This window comes from Dermacentor albipictus, chromosome 9 (genome assembly GCF_038994185.2).
Source record: "Dermacentor albipictus isolate Rhodes 1998 colony chromosome 9, USDA_Dalb.pri_finalv2, whole genome shotgun sequence".
NCBI classification, from domain to species: domain Eukaryota; kingdom Metazoa; phylum Arthropoda; class Arachnida; order Ixodida; family Ixodidae; genus Dermacentor; species Dermacentor albipictus.
In genome coordinates this window covers 103,740,458-103,758,343 of record NC_091829.1, presented here as the reverse complement: position 1 = coordinate 103,758,343, position 17,886 = coordinate 103,740,458, and the positions used below count along the sequence as shown (strand labels likewise).

General features: G+C 47.6%; 1 protein-coding gene across 2 annotated transcripts in view; it reads left to right on the top strand.

Annotated features, from left to right (window-relative positions):
• Positions 1–17,886, top strand: part of LOC139049599 (phospholipid-transporting ATPase ABCA3-like) — a 344,592-nt gene that overhangs the window by 183,469 nt on the left and 143,237 nt on the right. The window contains exon 16 of one of the 2 annotated variants that reach the window (XR_011508412.1): positions 7,257–7,322. Coding sequence is in view for 1 of the 2 variants with exons in the window: in XM_070525181.1 (XP_070381282.1) it covers positions 7,257–7,710 (454 nt within the window). In the remaining variant the exon portion in view is untranslated. Of the gene's footprint in view, positions 1–7,256; positions 7,711–17,886 lie in introns of those variants that run through there. The other variant, XM_070525181.1, reaches the window with a different exon arrangement.

Here is a 17,886-nt window from a genome sequence, read left to right as displayed (position 1 = left end):
TGTCGATGAAAAACATGTAGCAGTCACATGCCCACCAATTTCTGGGAGTAATTACTTCAACTACAAGGTAAAGTGCTATGCTTTCATTTTATTTGCTTTATGTACTAAGGATGTTGTTTCTTTTGGTAATTGCACTTCTGCCAGGAAGATGGTTTGTAGATGGTACAATTTACATGCAGTGCAAGTCACGTGCCATGTACAGTGCATTGTAGTGCTGTACACAAAAAACTCAAATGCAAATGGGCATATGGTTATAAAATGAGGTATTGTGGTTCCTTAACCTTCAAGCATATGAGGGGTATGAGTATGACAGGACACTATTGAGTTTAACGATTGACAACTCACTAACATCCACAGCATCCTTTGATGTTTTTGCAGTTGCATGCATTTTCAGCCATTTCAGTAAACTTACTTATACGATAGTACGCAGGTGACAATATTACCAAGCCTTGCTTGCTAAACAGGCCACTCGAATTGCCTGACAGTGGCCGTAAATTTGCTGTTTGCATGTGAATGTCGACACTTGCTCTGATGCTTTATTTCAGGGAACATATTCAATTGTCCTCATGCATGCTTTATTTCAGGGAACATATTCAATTATCCTCATGGCTGTCGTTGACAGAAGTTGCAAGTATGTGCTTGTTGATGTGGGGGCTGAAGGTCGCGTGAGCGACGGAGGCGTTTTTAAACACTCTGACTTTGGCAAGGCCCTTGTCAATGGAGACCTCAACATACCCTCATTGGCCTGCTCCCAGGGACTACAACAGCTGTACCCCACGTCTTCGTTGGGCATGAAGCTTTTCAGTTAAGAAAAGACTTCATGCGCCCATTTCCTTCAAAGCACCTTGAGGATGAAAGAAGAGTCTTCAACTACAGGTTGCGCCGAGCAAGGTATGGTGCACTGAGATAGTGAAATTCAAAAATGAGACACTGACAGTCATTCTCTCTTTTAATAATCAACCTTTTATTGCAAAATCAATGAAAGCAGAGCTCCTAAACAATACTTGAACAATCTGAACTGCTTCAGAGCTTCTCTCTGGTGTCCGTTTAAAGGGCACAAGTACTGCGCAAAGAATGAATATACCGCAAGAAAAATAGACATATAGTACTTCTGACACTGGGTTTCCTGCAGTCTGTTTGTATCATTACTGTAAACATGTCTTAATGTAAACAATTTCAATGTTCATTTGCTATATTCCGACAGACGGTGTGCTGAAAACGCGTTCGGGATCACAGCAGCAAGGTGGCGGATCCTACTTCGGACCATTACCTTGCTGCCCACAAACGTGGACTTTGTTGTCAAGGCTCCCTGCGTCTTGCATAACTTCCTAAGTGTACTTAATCCACAGTCTGACAATTACAGAGATCAAGAGGACAAGCTTGGAAACTTTGTAGCAGGACGCTGGCATGAAAGCATCCAAGCTGCGTTGGGAGACGACAGAATGCAGCAGTTTTCCTCCCTTCAGTCAACACGAATAAGGAATTATGACAGTGAAGCTGCACATGCCACGAACCTCTTCGCAGCCTATTTTTTCAGCAAAGTAGGTGAAGTTCCTTGGCAGTGGCACCAACCAGGCGTTTCCAAAGACGACGCTTTGAAGCGTCTACGTGAGCAGCAGTTCTACCAGCTGCAATGATGGTGAGCATTTCCTCGAAAGAGCAAAAGCCACATAATCTGACTTCATACCAGTCATTCATAATTGTTGTTCACTGTGGCTTACCAATCATGCTGTTTACGTATCAATTTTGTGCCACTTGCGCAAGAAAAAAAATGTTTGTGTTATTACTTTGTTCATCCATGTTGTGAAGCGTGTAGTCCACTTACTTGATGGTAACTGGATGTTTGATGTGGAGTAGAAATATACTTGAACTGTGGTATTCATGACTATCGAAACCATAAACATTTTATTTTCAAGCACAAAAAATACGACATTTATTTAAGCAGGTAGGGCCGTTCTGGCCAGCCAAGCTGCCGTGAATGCAACTGTCGCTCCTCATTCGCTCCATTGCAGTTCGCCTGAAGTGGCAGGCCACAACTATGCTGTTGCAAAGAGTATTGCATGTGCAAGCATTGATGAGGTAGAACATATCACATTATGTCAGGAGGGCTTCAAATAGGAAAAGAGAAGCACCTCTAAATAAGTGCAAATTGAACACAAAACAACGACATAAAAATATCATTGATAAGCAACGTGCATGTTAAAGAATGGAGAATGCAGCGTAAAGCAGTAAAAAAAACAGGACATAAAAAGCAAACAAATGAGAGGTGAGGCATCAAAGTACAGTAATACACAAATGACTATGGTAAAAACAGCTATACGAGTATCTGGAGGTACGCATTCTTGGTTTCCACAACTTGGCTGTCAAGAAGAGTATTGCACAGGTGAAAGGCACGTGCATGCATTGAAAAGCTATAATGTATCACATCATGTACGGATGACTAGGAATGGGAACATAAAAGTTGGACACTGACCAGTTCACACTGAACACATGAAAACTTATCCAGAACATAAAAAAGCCGAAATAAAAGTACGTGCCGCGGTTGCTCAGTGGCTGTGTTGTTGGGCTGCTGAGCATGAGGCTGCGGGATCGAATCCCGGCTACGGCGTCCACATTTCTATAGGGGCAAAATGCGAAAACACCTGTGTACTTACCGTTAGGTGCACGTTAAAGAACCCCAGGTGGTCAAAATTTCTGGAGTCCTCCACTACGGCGTGCCTTATAATCGGGATGTGGTTTTGGCGCGTAAAACCCCATAATTTAATTTTTTGAAATGAAAGTATCAGTGACAAGCAGCTAGCGCGTTCAAAATGCATAATGCAGCATCACTATAAAGCAGGAACAAACAAGACATAAACGCAAGCATAAAAGACATTAGGCATCAAAGTACAGTAATACACAATTCAATATGATAACTATGGTTTTAGGAGTATCTGGAGGTACACATTTTTCTTGGTTTCCACAACTGGGCTATCAAAAAGTGTACTACACAGGTGAAAGGCACATGCAATCATTGACCAGTTAAAAAGTATCACATTATGTAGGGACGACTAGAAACAAGAAAATAAAATTAAGCAATAAATATCAAAAGCCCATAAATAAGTGCAAAGTGACCACATGAAAACTATGCAGCATCACAATAAAAGACGGAACATAAAGAGTGAATATATGAGAGGTGAGAGATCAACATACTGCAATATAGAATTGAACACATTGAAAAAGAAAATAAAGAATAATAGTATGAGTACCTGGTGGAATGTAGTATGAGCAACCTGCTGACATTTTCTTGGTTTCTATAACTTGGCTATTGCGAAGATTATTGCACGGGTCGACAACACATTAAATTTAAAAGTAAAAGTATGTATACAAAAGTAAGAAAACAAACATACTCGGAAAACATGCTGCCTTGATGTGCTGGTTTGTAGTATCCCTGTGCCTTCATGGTACAGACAGCACATCGACGAGCAAAATGAACAGATAGCATAAACATTGCTCCTTTGTTTCTTTTCTTTGCCGATGTGCGATCGGCACTCTGAAGCTGCAGTGAGAAGGTGCCGAGTATGACAAAAAGAAAAAAAATAATCAGTTAATTCCTTAATGACATTCAAAATCTTTATATAGATGTCCGTTTGCCTTTCCGTTCTTACTCGTTTCATGAGTGGAACAAGTGACATTTCAAACAGCTCGATGTGATCTGTCGGCTTTGTTGTTTCGAGAGCACTGGTGACACGCTGAAGCTGCTGCGCCAACAAATCGTCTGCATTTACCTTTCTTTTCCTGCTCGTAGGCGTGCCGGACGACGTCACTGAAGACGCCTGTGCACGAGGTGCAGGCGTTGGCGCTGGCGGCGCCGACACCTCTGTCACCATCACCTCCTCCTCCTCCTGCCCCTCCAACTCGTACATGTGCACGTACTCCTCATTGCCAAAGGGGCACATGTCGTCAAAGAGCTCTGCAGCAGTGGGCCCTTCCTCCAGGTTGTTATGGCTTGCTGCGACAGGTTCCTGCTGGCTCAGCATTTGGAAGTTCCCTGATGTGCTGATACATTTGAAGAAAGAAGTGTTCGTTGTAGATACTTTTGGCTGTGAATATTTCAAATGATGCAAAAAGCAATGTGAAAATAAAGTTCATTAACTAAATTGTATAAGTGCTCGTTATCTGAAGTGGTCACCCAAAGATATCAATAACAGATGGATACACATAACACTTTAGAGTCATCATTTACTTTTATTCTAGTTTACATTGCCATTCCGTATAGTAGCACATTCTACATTTCAGTGAACACAAGGCTCTTCCCTTACTGAAGAAAGTGAATGCTTTAGAACTAATGTTTGTTATCCCATAAATAAGCCATATTACACTGCTGGCAAATGCAATGTTAGAGTAGTCCAAGTCTTTGAATGTTAAGAAATGTGCTGTGTGCAGTAACATTTGTATCTGAAATTTGTACACTGAAATATTTTATGCATGCTAAAGAAATATTACAGTGCCATTTGATGAAAATATATGCTTTACAAACTAGCTATAGCCACAGGTCCCATCCATTGAGGTTAATTGATCCATTAGCAGCCGATGTTACAAAATACATGGAATTCATCACACTTTAAAAGATTGGCTTGTCGTAGAAAAAAATTTGGCTAGGGAAGCGAGTCAAATGAGATTCTCCACACTAGGTGTGGAATTCGGGAGATTTCCAAGAGTCTGCGCGACTGATTACAATGTTGCAGCTTTAGCACCAATCGACTGAATGTGGGCACTCGCTAGAGCTACTGGGCTGAGTGAGAAGCGCCATATGGAAGAAATCATGTTAGAAGGCCTTGGATGGTGGTTTGAATTTCTTGGCAATCAGTGAAATTCGCGGTTCGCCATGCTTATAAACTACATGCGAGCTAGAAATTCGTCTGAGTTTTGCGGACCGAATAACACTACGTTGACCATCATCCACGTAGTTTTTATGAAATTGTGAATCTCGCAACAACGGCAGTCCAATAGGACAGTTTAACATAGTGAGGCGATGCACGAGTTCTCCTCCTCTAAGCGACAAAATAACACGCCATTAAACTTACGCTCTCGTTTCCATTGTGTTGCGGAGAAACATCAGGAGCTCTAAGAAGGGCCACGAACATTCGCTCTCTTCCTCGGCTCCCGCTCCACTCTTCGGCGGAATTTGTCGCGAAGCGACTTCCACCGTTTTTGTACGGTGGTTACACCGTCTGTGCAAAAGAGTAGGTCCATTTTACGAAAATTTCTCAAGCAACAGCGCAGAATTCAAGCAAGCTTGCCTTGCACCCCGGGCAGAACTATCGCTGCTACTTCCCTCCACAAGGCAGCTTTCTTCTGTCGATTTTTGTGGTCCCTGTGGCGAGAGAGCCACAAAGGCGGCCGTGCCTCTACAGCGGAGATTAGGCTCTCGTTATCGATGTATATATCTTCCGCTGCTGCCATTCTTGTGTAGTACGCGCACCGAATAAAGAACCAACTTGTACGCGAATCGATTGCGGTGCTATCAAATCTGGCGCCAAAAGTTACAACCTATTGGATGTTTAGGAAGCAGCGCCTTGTGATTGGTCCCTGCGGGAAAATGTACTTCCGGTCTAGCAAACAAAATCTAGCAGAAGAAAGCCTTTCTGTACCACGCTGAAGCCTCAATATTTGTAAACGTAATTGTTTTGTTTTGAGAGCTGTTATATCATTGAAAAATCGAAAAAGAAGCACTTTCTTGCATGACATAAATCGGCCTCACTGAGAGTTGCATGTACCAAGCCATAGCCGTGTAGCCAGGCTGGCCAGGCGCGCCGATGCGAGGCAGGCCGAGCGCGTGATAACAGAGCGGAGCTGTTCCCTGAGATCACGCTGCGTTTTGACGCGTACGAGCCATGTCGCACCGTCTGCGCATGCGTGGGCGCGTGAACGCAAGCTGGCGCGCGTCTGCAAGCGTACGTGTGGTCTCGGCTTTAGAGGATGCTTTTCGCACTTTCTGGGGAGTTCTACTGCTCTAATTCCGAATTAGCAAGCCACGTTAGCGACGCACGCATACCGACACAGGTGCTCCTCATTAGACAATTTTGTTGCATTCACAAAATTTATGTAGTTTACCGGAATTTTCGTCGTAACCAATACAGACAATGGAACTAATTTCGAAATATGTTCTTGTGTTGCTGTATGTTTGTGCTGAAATGTTTTAAGGCTATAATGCTCTTATCTGAAATTCATCAAATTGCTTACTTGTACCTTTGGTTAGGGATTTATTTCAAGCCAGTTTAACACCAGGAAGCACACCATGTCATTTTTGATATACTACAGTTGATGCTCCAAATCTCCTAATTAGGGGCTCTAAAACACATGTTGAGCCCATACTAGTGTTTTTATATGCAGTAAACAGACTTTAGTCACAAATAGATCAGTAAATAAATTACGAATTAAGTATTTACTGTACTATTCGATTTTTACTAGGTTATCAAATCAGTCTTCTTTGCACCAATGTACTCTCCATTGCAAAATATGCGTGGGAAAAAGCTGTTTTCATTTTCTCTGATGTGAAATGGTGATCAGCGTTTGCGAGGTTAATCCACTAAATTTCAAGTTTTATTGCTTCACAAAATGTTTCCAAGTTCTGACAAAAACTAAATACAATAGGAGCTTCCATAGTCAAAGTATTGGTTTCACTTGAAATGGTTCGAATGACCCTATTCGTTTTACACTTTTTAACAGCGATCGCAGTACCAGTATGTATCTCTATTTAATAAAGTCTCACCGTAATAGGACATACGTTTAGCGTACACTACCGCGCATTATCTCGTCTAAGCCTTTCTCGTGTTGTGCTATCCCATTGATTTACGTAGGTGGGTAATCCTTCCTCCGGAGTACGTCTTTCATATACTAGATCACGGCGATAAAGTCGCTGTCCAGGCTCCTTCATTTCCTAATTCTTACCTGCCACGCGCATCCAACGAGTCGAATCAGCGAGCGCATCAGCTGCAACTACTCGAAACCACCACGCGTTTTTGAATGTCCTGGCTGACACTGCACAGCAGAGAAATGAACATTGTTTTGCATTTTAGCTTGTACATGTGGACGTTTGCGCATAAATTGCAATTTTCTTTCTATCATACCTTAAACTGCAAAAGCTGGAACTGTGAAATGTCTGGCACATTGTCTCGTACAAACCACTCTTCTCTGTCGTGTGATTTATACTTACGGTACTTGAAATAAATGAATGAATCAATGAATGAGTGAATACTGCTCCTAACTCGCAGGAAAAGACATCGAAGGTGTCTGCAAACCAATCACGAAACGGCGCGCGATGGCCAGATCGTTCGGGGCCCTCTTCAGAAAGCGGTTTCTGAGCCTCTTGCGGAGCTGGGATCTCCTCGTAGCGTTTGGCCTTGTGCCACTCTTATTGCTGGTGTTGTTGACGTGGAGTTCGGGACATGGGCAAGAAAGCCGTCAGTTGGCGCAGAGCCAGAGTCAAGGCGGGACCGTCGAAATCGCAGTAAATATGGACGTCCATTTCCCGGGATCCACCGTGTTGCTTGGTGAGTCACCATCCACCAACGTAAGTCGAAACCTGCGGGTACTCGTGGAATTACAAGGCGGCCGCGTGCTCACCACCACAAAAGACGTGCGGAAGGAGCTCCAGGAAATCATCGACCAAGACTTCTCAGGTTACCTCAAGGAGTACGCCATCATCGCGGAATTCAAAGAGAATGTGTGAGTATATTGACCCGATTTATGCCGTCGAATGCGGTTACAGTACTTTTTTTTTCGAAGAAGTCGTCCCTAAGGCACAGTAAGAAAAGACTAGGAAAAAACAAAATTACAAATCTCAATGCGATTTTGCGTGACGCACGAAGCCTAAAAGAGCTGTACAGGGCTACGTCTTGTACCGAGACAGGTGGCGTCGTTCTCGACGCAGCCTTCCCACTTGCGGTGCTGTGTTTGCTACTAGGTTTCGTTGCATCATTCTTATTACGGCGGAAAAGGGGAAATAATGGCGAATCCATGTAAAGAACATCGTTTGAACCGCAGGAAGGACTAATCTTTATTCCGGTTTGAGCAGAATACATAGTCTCGTGCTAGTCGGTATGGATTCACACAGCGCGAACCAGAACGAACGCACAGGTTTACGAAGGATGAGCTAATAATGGTACAGGGGCGACGCGCAAGAAAATCACTTGCCAACACTGACCAACAACTCCTCATTTATCCAGGAATCTTTCCTTTTGTACGTAGAACCGCGCACTTGACACATGAGACACTTCCAATCCCAGCATCATATACCGTACGCGTTCGTCACCCGTGTTGCAGAAGCGTTCATATACGTTCTAGTCATGCTAGGGAAGCTTGACTTCGTATCTGTTGCCATTCTGCTCTCTGAAATACGACGCGAGATTAGGCAAGCATTTTTTTTAATAACCGAACAGGTGATAGATAGTGTGACGCAGCCTGCGAGTGCGCATCTATGAGACATCGAAACAGCAGCTCTGGAACTATAGTGACGAGTGTGCAGGATTAAATTTTTTTTATTTATCACACATAGTTTCAGTGCTCTAGGCCGTTGCAGAAATAAATGGTTATACATGTGCAAATGGTTTCAAAAGATACATGACTTGCGATACATCCGAGGCCACCTAAGCACCTCTTATGAGTTGTGAATGCGAAAGCAGTAATGTCGACTTAAAAGCCACTGAGTGGTCCTTAGAGCTGTGGCCAACTGGTCCTCCACGCGGGAAAGCCAGCGCGTTGAGACACTTGGCCAACGCATCCTCGACAGAACAAGTCCGGTGAACTTCGATCCATGACATCACACCACCTTGGCCAACTGCCATAGAATCTAATGGGGACGCTCCCGAATAAGCCGCGGTGGTTATGAGGTCACCGCTTTCGTGATGTCGGGTTTCGCATAGAAACTTTGGCACAAGTAGCACGATGTCTTAAAGCTAGTGCGTAGGGCCACGTTTCGCCCAGTGGGTAAGTCAGATCGGCTTTGGAGCCGAGTAGAGGCCAGAAGTCGTAGGTTTGAAACACGCTACCGCCATTCTTCCTTTCGAATTTATTTCCTTTTTTATATAGTTATGTCTTCATGGGTATTGTCGAGGCGTAGTTAGTACGCAGGGAGAGCTTGTGCGGATAACAAAGGCTTCCGTGAGCGAGGTTGACGTGGCGTTGCCCGCCGGAGATGCCCTCTCCTTTCACAGAACACCTGGCCCGCCAAAGCCAAGCAGGTGTGCCCTTTCCTCGCTCGTTCTGCTTCGTCGAGACGCGCACTTGGCGTCACGCCGTATCCAGTGATAATTTAGGCGCCGTTTCACTGCTACAGACGCTGACTTTTTCGTTCAATGGAACATTTGATGCTTTTGCATGGAAAAACATGTTTCAAGGCAGTGCTAAACGCCGTAGTGTGGGTGATAGCAGCGTCCAAAACGAGATGGTCGTCGCCAGCTCTGGGAATGCGCGATGGGCTGCGGCGCTGGCAGCATAGTTCAGGAGCACAAAGTGTTCAGATTAAAGCTCGCAGCCTGGTGAGCATGGCGATGAAAGGGTAGGGTAGAAGAACTCCCCCGGAAGGTGTAGTGCTGCTCCAACAGCATCTCCGCAGGCGTACAGCGCAGATACTGCTTCAGTGTAGCCTGAAGACTCAGCATAACCAGTGACACTGATGCGGACCAGTGAGTGGGGTCAGGCTGCCCTCAGAGTGAAGTCTTGATGTAGCGGTAAAAACTTTAAAGACCATTGGCGATGGGGCGATATGTCCTTGTGCGTATGCCTAGGAGGGTCAGGAGGTTATCGAATAGTGTCGATTCAAACTGGCGTCCTCTATCGGCTGTAATAGTAGATGGTACGCTGTATCGCGAAATCTAACGCGTTTGCCGTAGTTTCAGTACGGACGTCAGGCAGAAGGAAAGCTTGCTATTGGGTAAGGTGATCTGTGCAGGTTAGGACGTAGATGTTCCCGTCTGAGGGCGTCCACGCCCCCACAATGTCAACGCGTACCTTGTAGAATCGTTTAGGTGGTGGAGTAAACGAGCCGAAAGCTGCCTTTGTGTGTTGATGAACCTTCGATTGTGGGTATAAATGACAACCACTCGCCCAGGCACACACATCCTTGGTGATTACCCTCCAGACAACACGTTTTGTCCCCAGATGTTGCGTGGCTCGGATTCCAGGGTGGGATATTTTATGAAGGGATTCGAAAACGTTACCCGGTAATTGAGTGTAAAGACTGGACGGGGGTTGCACGTGGAGACATCACAAAGAATAGGGACGGCACAAGGTGGAAAGCGGTCTTTGCGCATATGTAAGGTGCCAGGTTTTCCACAAAGCGCAGTTATCTCTGTATTGTTTTGTTGCTGTGCAGCAAGTGCGGAGAAGTCGATCTAACCGGGTTGTTGTCTGCAGTGATGAAGAGGCACAGCGCGAGCACGCGTCTGCTGCGGCATTGTCCTTTCCGTGCACTTGACCTATATTCATCGTGAACTCCGCGATGTAGGCGAGATGACGTGTTTTCCGTGGTGAAAACTTAATAGAATTTGACCGGATGGCGAAGGTAAAAGATTTGTGGTTTGTCTTAATGTGGAGGTCTCGGCCCCCCATGAAGTGTCTGAAGAGACGTACAGCCATGTATACTCCGAGGAGCTCTCTCGCGAATGTGCCGTAGCAGGTGTCCTTGGGTGAGAGCTTCTGCAAAAAGAAGGCAAGGGGTTGCCAGACATTATCCACGAATTGTTGAAGCACCGCTTCCACTGCAGCATAGGACGAATCACTCATGCGGCAGAGTGGGGCTCCTGGTCTCGAATGGACGAGAAGGGTTGCCTGAGACAGCTTAACCTTGATGGTGTTGGATCTGGATGACAATCCCTATTGCTGTCCCTTACATTTTGAACCTTGCCGTTGGGTGCGGGAGATGGCCGAGGTTGAGGAGGCCTTTGAGGTGAAAACTAGAGGTTTATTTACATTATTTACCGTGAGGGTACAAATAACTTGACAGTCAAAAAGTCATTACGGGCCGCCAGCAACTCAGACGCTGCGGCCCGTGGCAAGAAGCTCGAAAGAGAATAATGAAGGAATGCTCCTCTGCTGCTCCCGGTCTCTGGTTTTTGACCCCTTCGGTGTCTCGAAGTCACGTCCCGTTCGGCCAATCAGCGAGCCTACTCAGGTGTCGGCATTTTTGGCCAATCGGCGAGCACGCTCAGGTGTCGTCATTTTCGGCCAATGGTAGGCGCCCGCGCGAGTGTACGTCCCATTCGGCTCAGAGCGTCACTCCTTGGGCTCCATTTGTCCGTGGGATTACTTCTCCCCGGTATTGCTTTCCCAGTCTGCAACTGCCGTCACAAAGGCGGATGGAGGGATTCCTGCCAGTGTTTCATGGTGTATTACAGCCGTCTTGCCTCGGGACCCACGTACCTGGAACAGTGCCAGGCTCTCGCTACACTTTCGGGAAGAGTCAAGCAGTGAATAGCGCCAGATGCGGCGCACGAGTTGGGGGACGCTAACTTGTTTGGATGGGCTGCGTCTCGGGAACGTGGTAAATGTGCTTCTGCGTTCCTTACTTAGGTGTGGCGCAATTCGATGTGGTCTGGTGAACTCGAAGGAGGCTCAGGAAAAGGTCCCGTATCTAACAATGGTATCATAACCGTTTAGTGCGTCTGAGAACCACGTGAGTTCAGTTTCCTATTTGTTGCCCTGGAGTATGTCCGTTAGGGTCAAGAGAAAGGCGCCGCAGTGAGGGATGGAGCGGTTGTAGAATTCACGTGGTCGACAAAGCCGCGTAGTTTGAGAATGGAAGATGGCTGAGGAAAATCTTGTATGGCCTGGAATTTTAATGGTAAGGAACGGATGCCATCCTTGTCGACACGATGACCTATGAAGTCTATCTCGAGCGCGTCGAACTCGCATTTCACCTTATTGGGGATAAGGCCGTATTCGGCTAGCCGTTGAAAAAGTTCGCGCAGGTGTTGAATGTGTTGTTCTGCGTCGCGACTAAAGCAAGCAAATAGTCAGTGTACGCGAAACAAAGACAGTCGTCTTCTCACTCTGTCGATGAATTGTTAAAAACATTGTGCAGCATTGCGAAGGCAGAAAGGCATGGGCACGCACTCCAAGAGCCCAAATGGCATGCCGGTTGCCCTCTTGTGAATATCCGCTGGTTTTACAGGAATTTGGTGATAAGTACAGTGTAGCAACCGACGGAGACAAAAGAGGCATACAAAGTGCACAGAAACAACGCTGACTTTCAAAAAAAAATTATTTTTCCAGTGCTTAGGAAACGATTGGCTAAGGGAACGCCACAACAATTTTGGCAACACGATTCAAAGTCATCTAGGCGTGCATTGTAGCGAATGTCGGTAAAAACCTTTCTTGAACCAACGCAAGATTATATCTATGAGCAAATTAGGACTTGCGCAATTATCCAGACCACCACACTTTCATGTGCGGGAAATAACTGTGTCAGTTTTCTCTCGATAACCCTTTGGGAAAAAGAGCTGACCTTCCTTGATTGGAATACCAGGATGCGATATCGGTATAATCAAGTGCTTTGCGCATGTTTGATCTTGTTTTTTTGGCCAAGTGTTCGCTTGAAAGCTAGCTGTGCACCAGCAAAATAAACATTTTTGTTGAAAGTCACCACTGTGTCTGCGTACTTCGTGTGCCTCCTTTGTCTCCATCGGTTCACACGCTGTAGTCTTTCATTCCGTCTAACAAGCACAACCAGTTACTCTGCTCAACTTGATGGTAAGCCTTCACCAGGTCGATCTTCGAGAATATTGCTGCTCCATGCAGTGGTGCAGAAAAACCTGCAGTGTGCGGAAGTAGGTAATGGTCTGGTACACGGTAGCATTGCTGAGCATACGGTAATCTCCGCACGACCGCCAGTCTCCAGGAGCTGGCACCATGTGCAGTGGAGATGGGCATGGGCTTGAGGAAGGCTGCAGGATACCGAGTTCAGGTATGTGTTCTAATTCGCTGCGCACGTTCTTGCAGCGATTAGGTGATAAACGACGAGCGTGAGCATGGAAGCGCGGAATGGTTTTATGATATGATGAGTGACGTCATGCGTCAACTGCAAAAGGAAGTTGGCCGGTCGACGAAGAGGTGATAATTGCTCAACAAATTTTATGTAGCATGACGTCGGCAATAAGCTGTTGAGCGTTAGAAGTGGCACTCGCGAGACTCTATCGAGCACAGAAAGGTGTGTCGTAGCATCAACGAGGTGTTTGCGGTGCATGTCAACTAAAGCAGTGCAGTGGCAGAGAAAACCCACACCGAACATGGGGTAGGCAACATCAGCAATTGGAAAAATCAATTGGAATGGCCTACGCAGGCCGATGTTGAGGGATCATGCTTGTTGCCCATTGGTGGCAATGGGGGTCTTATTGGCAGCTTGTAGTCTTGATTGGACTTGCCGGCGCTTGCGAATCGCAGCTGAGGATCGGATGACACTTACTTCCGCACCAGCATCGACGAGAAAACGCAAGCCTATGGTATTGTCAGTCACGAAGAATAGGCGGCTGACTTCAGCCCCAGCCTCACTCGCCGCTTCTAGTGGTGCTGCGAGGAGCTTCCCTGAAAACTACAGGGTGCCGTGCACTTTCGCGCTGCGTTACTGAAGGTATGATGATATCACCATGTGCCTTGCCGTCATGAGGAAGGCGAGCAGTTGCACGATGAAGACGGCCGCGCGTCGAGTAGATAGGGCGGCGATCTAGTCGGGCAGTTTCAAGATCTCCTCGGGGTATTAATCCCGCACGCTTTGCAGGAAGGGCAAAAGTGGCACAGTGGATGCATCTGAACGTTCCGCTAGTGAAACCGCGGGACCTGATGCGTCCATGACGGAGTCGGCAAGGTGGGCGAACTGAGGCACGGACAAACTGCTAGCAGTCACCAGAACCATGGTTCTGATGCACGTTCTGCATGGTTCAACGATTCTCGAAGCAAATATTGATCGAATGTGGTTGCCTTGTGTCCTAGGAGCTGTTGAAAACAGCACAAGAGCTGCGAAGGTTTGCAATCCCCAAGCTCTTCAGCTCGAAGGAGCTGCTGCAGCCGTCGCTGTTCCGAGTCTTTTGCGTTTGATGAGGTCATTCGTAAGGATGTTTAAAGGGTCTGTCGCTGGGAGTGGAAGGATCAAGTCTCGCAACTCAATGGTAATCTCGAGTGGCAGCGAGTATAGGAGATGGTTAAATTTTTTAGTCTGGCACGTGACTGGCGCAATGGCGAACTGGCTCTTTACTTGAGCGATCCGAAATTGGGGGTCCTCTGGCCAGTTTTGGGTAACTTCAGCGCAAGAGCAGCCACGTCACGCTGTGGTGCAGGGGTTGTTTGATCATTCTCATCCGTGACGATGGTTTCACGCTGATCATTCGAAGCGTTGCGGTTATCGTCTGCCATGTCCCGTGTCTGTGAGCACAAATCTTGTGGCTTGCAAATAAGTGATGGCGACGAGCCACAATAAACAGTATATTTTTACTGAGCAGAAAGCCCTTGCTTAGGGATATTCCTCAATGGATCAATCTCCCCTCGGCCTCGAGGGAGCCGTGCGGGATATGAGCAATGCGCCCGCTTGGCTTCGTAGGCAATGGCCTGTCCCTAGCCAGCAGCCGTTGCCTTCATTTTCCTCCACGTCGATGCTACTACAGATTTTACTATTTTTCTTCCGTCCCGTGTCGCCGTGTTTCTTCTCTTCTTTTATATATTGTCTCATAATTTATCACTGTGAAGAAGTACACAAAAAGGACCGAGCGCAAGAGCAGACGACATTGCGGCGGTCCTCAACAAGAGAAAAAGAAAGAGGAAGGAGGCTCGTGCAGCGCATGAGAAGGGGGCTCGCGCAACGGAGATCGTTCGAACGCCGACGCGACTAGGGCCACCGGGCCTTCGGAACCGACATCTCCTGGCGAGGTTCACCTGACCGGGCGTCCGTCTTCGGGACTGGGAACGCCTCGGGTCGCTGCCTTGCACGAGACCCCGGAACGGCCTGCTGCGGCCTCGAACCCGCTTCTACGCGCGAGGTTCGGGTGACCGGGCGTCCGTCATCGAAACGAGCGCCTGGGGCCTGCTCGAGACTCCAGAGTGGCCTGTTCGCGTCCACGGAGCTGCGGGCCGTCCACCTTTTCCTGCCCCGTGCTGCTGCGTCTGCTCTGCCACCACGCCGGTCATCACTCGACGAACGAGCGTTTCACGTCAAGGACTCTACGTGTCACCACACTCCAGACTTAACCACAACCTCGTGAGACTACATTATTTCTTACTTACGAACAACCTTGTATGTGTGGGTCTAGGTTAAGATATTTTTTTTGTGTTCACGTGCCGTCTAATATAATTGTGTGTTTGCTCATCATGCACCGTCTCCTCCATCTTCCTCGCGTCACACGCTTTACAACGTGACGATCCTAACAACATCACATCACCGTCTGCTCTACATTGAACAGCTTTCCATCAAGGCAAACATTTCTACACCCAGCGCTAGTTCTTCCTTCTTCGTATAATTTCCCGAAGGCCTTGTGGCGCCAGTCACATTTTTACATTATTAAATTTGTAGTGTTGAAACTCACATCAATTCATGCAAAACATTTACGCTGCCCTCAACTTTTCACGAGAGTTCAGTGTCTTTGCGCACTATCAAACGCTAGACAGAAGTTATTATACTCGCGGACAACTTCTATGGCTATGAACGGAAGGCTACGGAGGAAAAGTGCGCAAGAATGAGAGCGCTTCTGAGAAGAGTCCCGCATTTTAAATTACGTTAGTTTAGGCTGCGAAAGACAAAACCTAAACACCTTATTAGCAACAATTAAAGATTGGCTGCTGCTTACCTCAGCTCACCCTGGATAATAATTACAGTTAAATCAGACGTTAACCAAGCGAAACGAAGACTTAACCAGGCAAAACCAAGCGAAACCAAGCGAAACGAAGACTTAACCAGGCAAAACCAAGCGAAAGCTTGGTTTTGCCTGGTTAAGTCTTCGTTTCGCTTGGTTAACGTCTGATTTAGCTGTAATTATTATATTTAGGTATACAGTCATCGTTAAGCCAGGTTTGACGTGTGTGCCTAGGTCGCTTGCTATACATGACTGTGATTAGGCTGGGGTCGACACGCATCGTTCGACAGTGCCACGCCTGTTGTGCCACAGGAAAAGCGCATGTGCTGGACATGCAAAGACACGCCGCGAACATGCGCAACCTCGAAGCACAAACGGACAGGGCGTGAACGGGGTCGCTACATTCATCTCGGCGGTGCGGCGCATGTTCCGTGCCGGATCCTCCCCAGTGAAGCAGTTCGCCGGGTGATATCCGTGGGGTGGTCAGAAGTAGCTTGGTGACGACGACTGAAAGCCTGAAGCTCCCGCCCAACGCTCGGAGAAGACGGCCCCGCTTTCCTCTCTTTCACGCTCCCTCCTCGAGGCTACGCCGCCTACACCGCTCGAGCGCAGCAACGGCGCCAACATGCGTTCCTCCTCACTCCGTAGACGCTGCTCAAGCGAAAATGGCGCTGGAGCACGAATCTAAACAAATGAAGCCGGCGCGAGGTCTCACGTGATGCTATTAGGCCAATAGCCATGCGGGGTCGGCCTCGGTCAGAGCGCGCGAGCAGGAAGCGGCACTCTTCTCAAGCGAAAATGGCGCTGCAGCACGACTGTAAACATAGAGGAAGGAAACTGAGGAGAGGCCATACCCCCTCCGCGCGCTAGGTGAAATTCGTGGAAGAAATGACGTAGTATCATCATCATCATCATCATCATCATCATCAGCCTGGTTACGCCAACTGCAGGGCAAAGGCCTCTGCCATATTTCTCCAACAACCCCGGTCATGTACTAATTATGGCCATGCCGTCCCTGCAAACTTCTTAATCTCATCCGCCCACCTTTCTGCCGCCCCCTGCTAGTAGGTTCTGCTCTTTTTTTTCATATTTTTTTATTTCTTTGCCATGGCGGCCACGCCTTTCGGGCCACAATGGCGGCTTTGTTTTCGTTCTGTGCGCTCACACGTGTTGGTCCGTAGGTTTCGTACCGTGGCAAAGGCGCTGTGTGGGGAGGTTCACGTTGGTCTCCGTGTTTTGTTGCCCTGCGTTAGCTGGACCATGCTTTCCCGGATTTCGCTGTGGCTAGGTGGGACACGAGGAATTAAGTTTCATGAAATGAACGCGCATGCATCGCTGTACGCAATGTACCGCACCACGGCAATGACAACGGACGAAGGAACATCCGCGGGAAATATTGCTCTCTTTGGCGGAATCATGCTAACGTGCTAACGATTGTTTAGTATTGCTGCTGAGCGAGCGCGTCCGAGCACCACGGTTGCGCGCAGCGCCGCGTGCTTTCTCGATAAATGTAAACAAGAGAGGAGAGCTGGCCTGATAGGCGGAGCAATGCCATGAGCAACGCCAACTTCTGGCTTCACTTTAACTTCACAAAGAGTGACGTCAGGGCCTCTCCTGAGTTTCCTTCCTCCGTGACTGTAAACAAGCAAAGCCGGCGCGGCGCACCCAAGTGACGCTATTAGGCCAATAGGGATGAGGCATCGGCCTGGGCCAGAGCGCGCGAAGAGGAGGCGGCACTCTTCTCAAGCGAAAATTGCGTTGAAGCACGACTGTAAACAAACGAAGCCGGCGCGAGGGCCCACGTGATGCTATTGGGCCAATAGCGACGCGGCCTCGTCCAGAGCGCGCGACGAAGAGGCGGCATTCTTCAAAGCATGTCGCCTCTTTACGAAGTTTAAGGAGCTTTGCTCGAAGCCAGGCACGAGGCGAGTGACGTTGCGAGGCGCGGACCCAGCTGTGGAGAGCGCATGCGGCTTGTCAAGTGATGCGTTCTCAAGGCTACGGCGCAGCTGGGGTCAAACGAAGGCCAAATTCACGGCGACGGCGACACTGTGCTCGACGACGTTAG